The sequence below is a fragment of the Juglans microcarpa x Juglans regia genome, chromosome 1D, assembly GCF_004785595.1.
Source record: "Juglans microcarpa x Juglans regia isolate MS1-56 chromosome 1D, Jm3101_v1.0, whole genome shotgun sequence".
NCBI classification, from domain to species: domain Eukaryota; kingdom Viridiplantae; phylum Streptophyta; class Magnoliopsida; order Fagales; family Juglandaceae; genus Juglans; species Juglans microcarpa x Juglans regia.
The window spans coordinates 25,116,522-25,122,156 of NC_054594.1; the positions used below are offsets into that span (position 1 = coordinate 25,116,522).

Below are 5,635 nucleotides of genomic sequence, written 5' to 3' on the forward strand. Positions count from 1 at the left end.
AATTTTTGACGTTTGATCAAGACAGCTCTAGTCAGCTTGGATGTTTTATGGTGTTGGCCGTATGAGATTCTTTCATCAGTTGGGTTGAGCATCTTTGCCTAATTCTATTTTTTTTATCACGCTAGCTAGCTAGCTCCTATTAATTAACTTGGATATGTTATTTGGTGTTGGGTATTAGATGCTTTCAGTAATTGGGTGAAGCATCTTTGCTTGATTCATTTTCTTTTCTTTTATAGATTCTTTCAAATTCTTATAGAGATCGTAATTTTCTTCACAAATTATTTAACTACTTGGAAACTCTATTGTCATATAAATTTGTTATCATGAATCCTTCCTTGATCATTTAGCTCTAAGCATTAGATAGAGAAGTACTAGTACAGCTACAAAAAAATCTCAAAAAAGTAAATTTACAATTTAACGTACCACAACATGTCATTTCAGTTTGTGAGTTTATTTTTTATATGACTTGTTTATGGCTAAAACATTTCTCTAAATGTATTTATATGCAAATAATCATCGTATATCACGAGTCTCACAACCAAGCAGTTCTACGAAATACGTGATGAACAGATCTAGGGCAACCTAAAATATACTCCAGCTTTGGCAATAGTATTTCACCAGCTTATTAAATATGTACAAAGATATTACTCATCTAGAAACTAAGCGTAAAGTTTAAAGTAATATGAGCACGATAAGTACAGAGAACATGTATAAAGTTCAACAGAAAAGGGATCTGCTAATCATGTTCTTAGGCCAAGTGAACTCTTTTCTGCAGGCTTTTAACAAGTAATTTTGATGAGGAGATAGTTCCCAATACCCCAAGAAGAGAGCCAAATGCAATGAGGGTGAAGTTTAGCATCAGGACAGGCTTTGATATTTGACCCCAACAAATCTTGCTGTAGAATGCACAAGGGAAAATTACGCAAATACCGACACTAACAAGGGAGCCAGTGAAGCTGAGAGCGTACTCAAAATATGGCACCGAAAGAGCCAGGGCAAGTATCAGTGCAAGTAGAAGTGAACCTACGCTGCCCCTTATGATCATCTTCAATTTGGAACTCATTTTCACAGGAAGTTTATGCTCAAGATGAATCGCAATAGGTGCAAATTCGAGCGCATATTTGGTCATAGGTGTCAACACAGTGGCCCATAATGCAATCTTTGTCAAAAGAAGATGTCGAGGCATGCTGAGGGTGATTTGAGGATTGACTTCAGGACCGTACAGTCGGGCACCCATGAATGCTAGTGCTGTGTAAAGCGCTGTCACTAATGTGAAGCTCAAAATAGATGCCTGGCATATATGCATTAATCTCATGTTAAACTGTTGAGATATAAAATAAATAATAAAAATTTATTTTTTCTTATCAGGTTAAATTTTTAGGACAAGTAATGATTTTCACATAGTATTAGAGCAGGGGTTTTGAGTTCGAACCATGACTCTACACTCTGTCCCATTTAATTAAATATTCTATGTGTTGGACCACCTATTGAGGGAGAGTCTGACCCACACGTGAGGGAAAGTGTTAAGATATAAAATAAATAATAAAAATCTACCTCTTCTATTAGTTTAAGCTTTTGAAACAAGTAGTGATTTTACATAAACAAATAGATCAAAGTAAATATAATATAAAGTACATTATATATAGAAAGCAAATCATCTATTGAGGTATAAAGAGTTGTATCTGGCAGAATAAAAAGAGTTAAAACGCATCAATTAATGGGAGATGAATAGGACTGGCTAGCTAGCTACGTACCTTTGCAAACCTGGATGGATCTTTCATTGCTTTATGTATGTTGGGAAAAACAATGTGTCCTGCATAACTGAAGATATATAACCCAAATATTCCGGGAATATTATGAATGCGGAGGACTGGTATGCTGTGGTTGGGTTTTACACCTCCGAAAATGGCAGTGCATGCTACTGAAATAAAAATGAGAAGCGACATGACAACACCGCCTGAGGAGAGGAAAGATACGGAAGATAGATCTCTCAGCCACAGACTAGGCAGCGCTATTAAGACAGCAATAATGGTTAGGAGCTGAGATGTAGATAGTTTAGTCCAAGGCACTTTAATATGCGTCCCTGCAAGTACTGTAATTAGGTTGTCATGTAATGAGATTGTGTAGGATACAAGTGCCATGAAAATCTCCATGTAGATGAGCGTTGAAGTTAAAATTTTTCCTTTTGTTCCAAATGCATGTTGAGCAATATCCTTGTAACTTGTTAACTTGGGATTCTTGTCAAGACACTTTCCAAGTAGAAGAGAACTATATGCGGCTATTATCCCAAGTCCTATAAGCAGAAATATTGAGGTCCATCCTCCAGTTTCCATTGCATATGGAATTGATAACTGACCTAAGCCTGTGAAAAGATGTAAGATGAAACAATTAAAGATCTTATCAACAATAATGAATTAGATTTCGGGTCAAGCCAAACACGTACGGAACAAATATTAATCATGCAATGTTAATTAGTAGATGAAAGAGTTTATTTACCAATAAGCATCCCAATCATATTGATCACAACATGAGAAAAAGAACCATTGGCCGCCTGATCTGCCTGGTGCTCCACGTCTATGCCATTTTCATTTGACTTCGGCCTGATGGTGTGGTCAGACATGCATGTCCTGCTTTCCTCTAAATTAACGCGGCAGCTGCTCACCCACTGCCATCCAAGATTGCCCCATGCAGTACTGTCTCACCCGAACCTTGGCTACAATGCCGGAGACGACTGGATTGGAGGCACAATAAGTGCCCAATGTATGTTGATATCTTCTTCCGCATACTTTTCAGCAAGTTCCTACGAGTTTGGGCTGGTGGAATCAAGGACTTAACTCCGAAATGGATGAAATTTGCACATGAAGTGTACTTATAAGGCTAGGTATATTTATAACTGTATAAAGCTAGCTAACCGTGCACCCAAAATGAGAATCTTAGAATTGAGATTAAAATATTTAGTGGAACTTTGTCAACCTTAAGAAAAGGTGAGAGAATGATATATTCAATACATAAAGACTTTAGTATAGTACACGTAACACTAACAAAATTATTTGTAAGAATCTAACAGAAAGATATGCATGTATGTGCATGTTGAGAAGTCCCACACAATTTAAAGAGTTATCTCACTCCTCCTATTAAGTCTTTTATGGGAAGAAATAAGTGTCTCTATATAGTATAAGAGCCAGGTTAACCTATGACCGATGATGGGCTCCTACAATCTACCCAAGATGATGATACCGAAAATTTCGATCTACACTTGAGGGGACGTGTTGAGAAGTCTCACGGTTTAGAAACAAATTAACTCATCCTGATCTTTATAAGGAGTTACTCCACTCTTCCTATTAGGCATTTTATAGAGAGAAATGAGTGTCACTATAATGCATTAGAGAGAGAAAGAGTTGTAGCCTCGGACACGATGGTGTTTTGGAAACTCAATGCCGGGGTTGTCAAATTGGACAAATGTTGCCGTTCTAATGCATGCAAATATCCCACAAATATCTATATAATAATAATTATAATAGTAATAATAAAATGATGATGATGATGATGATTACCTAGACTGCAAGCATATCAACTGAATCAATGGGCCTTATTTATGTTGCATATATACCATGAGGTAAAAGCCAAACTATCCATTATACACGCACCAGACAATATCAAATCGTGAGACTACTCCAATATTGGCATAGTTGCATAGAGAGGAAATGCCATGTTAACGTCCAAAAACGTACAACTTGGAAGGGAAGAGAGATCCATTCTTGAGACGCATTGAGGTGGGCTGGACCTCGATCAGTGTTATTTGGAGCTCCTGGCAGTGATCCGGTGCGGCTGTACGGTGTCGGTGCATATATCCATAGTGGTGAACAATATTTAAATGCAGATAAAATAAGAAGAGATAAACACACAGATTTATGTCATTCGACACTAGGCCTACGTTCACAGGAGTTTGGAGAGGGGAGATTTCACTATAATATGCTTGTTTACCCCTCTCATTTTTCACTATACAATAGGAGTAGAAGATCTATATGCTAGAGAAGATATTCTCTTTTGAGCTCTCTATCTATCCTGAGGTTGAAGAAGAAGTCGAAGCCAAAAGAAAAGTCAGAAGCAACACCAAAGTCCCTAAAACTGTAGGCAACTTGCCCCTTTTATTTGACCATCTTCATGCGTGCATCTCAATAGTGATGAGGGATGTCTGTTTTGCGTGTCTGGCCCCCTCTCCCTTTCCCACTTTCTCTTGACACCCTCACCCCTAGTCCCTTCTTGTCCCCTCTCCTTCTCTCATATATTGTCTTCTAGTAATGGCCCTTTGATGGGCTGGGTCTTTAAAATTACTTTGGGACCGGTGCATTTTACCTCCTCATAATTGCCCGCGATTCTTAAGGACAATTTGTTCCAAAGAAGAAGTTGAGAGTCTTTAGAGGTAAAATATGCAATCGACTTGATTTGCCTTCATCCGCAGAGAAATAAATTCTAGGAGCTAGCCTTAGTCATCCGTTCCTCTTGCGTTAAGAAGTAAAGATTTTCGAGAGCGGAATTAGGCAGGAGATGGGCTCGACCGCGCAAGATGCGTAAGGCACGAGTACGTCATGACGAGATAAGTGAGAGGTAGGCTTGACTACAAGAAGCGTGTAAGGTGCAAGTACGTAGCTCGACTAGGTAAGCGGGAGGTAGGCTCGACTGCATGGAGCGCATAAGGAGCGAGCATATAGCTCGGAGAGATAAGTGGGAGGTAGGCTCGACCCCATGGAGTGCATAGGGTGTGAACGCGTAGCTCGGCTTTGGCAAAATAAGCTCGACCGCATGGAGCGCGTACGAAAATTAGCAGGGCAGTCAAGTGATTTGCCCACCTATTCGGAAACCTATAAGGCCAAGTGATAAAGAGGGCTAGTAGTTTGTAAGCTTTGTCGAAAGGCATATGTTCTCGGCCTTTTTGTTTTTGATGATGTTGGCAAACTTTACTTTTCCAATGTGAATTACGATTAAAGTTAGAGTATGCTTGTTGTAACCTGCATGAAGTGGTCAGGGAGCCCGTCGACCCTCTGGGTCCACTTTAGGCTACCTTAAGTGTAAGTCATATCGGGGAGAGGTTGGAATGTCTCAAGCCAACCCGCCCCTTTAGTCCTTCGAGGAGGTAACTTATTCGGACAATCACAGGACTGGTCCATTCTTCACTGCGACGAGGCGGCCTTTGGCTCGACCCGCCCCTTCTAGTCTAGCAGAGAGGTAGGTTGTTCGTGCAGTTTGGGACTAGACCCACTCCTGCCCGTTGACGTCATAGGGAAGGTAAGTCTTTACCTTTAGGTTGCTAAGGACTGACCCGCACTCCGCCGCAGGAGGGATAAGACAACCTTTAGACCTACATTTCCTTTGCTATGACGGAGGTCAGGGTAAGTGTTCAGGATACCAGGGGCAGGACCCGCTCTCCTAGACGAGGAGGTTGAGCCACCCATTCACCTATCATCCTTCTTAGGGAGATAAGCTGTTTGGACAGTTTGGCACTAAATCCGCTCCTGCCCGTTGACATTGCAGGGAAGGGTAAGTTTGGGTCAGTCTGGTGCTGAACCCACACTTTGTTGTGACAGAGGTTAGGGTAAGCCTTTTGGCTGTTGGGGGGCTGGACCCGCACTCCATC

General features: G+C 40.6%; 1 protein-coding gene across 1 annotated transcript; it reads right to left on the bottom strand.

The window, feature by feature from the left end:
• Window positions 1-521: 521 nt before the first annotated feature.
• Window positions 522-2,854, bottom strand: LOC121254256 (amino acid transporter AVT1H-like). Its single transcript, XM_041154228.1, has 3 exons — window positions 2,497-2,854; window positions 1,755-2,362; window positions 522-1,291 (listed from the first exon to the last, which is right to left on the bottom strand). The coding sequence occupies exons 1-3, from the start codon at window positions 2,618-2,620 to the stop codon at window positions 749-751; spliced, it is 1,275 nt and encodes a 424-aa protein (XP_041010162.1). The 5' UTR covers window positions 2,621-2,854; the 3' UTR covers window positions 522-748.
• Between the last annotated feature and the right edge of the window lie 2,781 nt (window positions 2,855-5,635).

What these genes read in the sequence shown, in the direction of transcription:
- LOC121254256 (XM_041154228.1), bottom strand. Translation starts at nt 2,620, where the DNA reads ATGTCTGACCACACCATCAGGCCGAAGTCAAATGAAAATGGCATAGAC. An exon ending in TATGATTGGGATGCTTATTG is followed by an intron (nt 2,363 to 2,496) that starts GTAAATAAACTC and finishes ATCTTTTCACAG; the next exon opens with GCTTAGGTCAGTTATCAATT. An exon ending in ATCCATCCAGGTTTGCAAAG is followed by an intron (nt 1,292 to 1,754) that starts GTACGTAGCTAG and finishes CATATATGCCAG; the next exon opens with GCATCTATTTTGAGCTTCAC.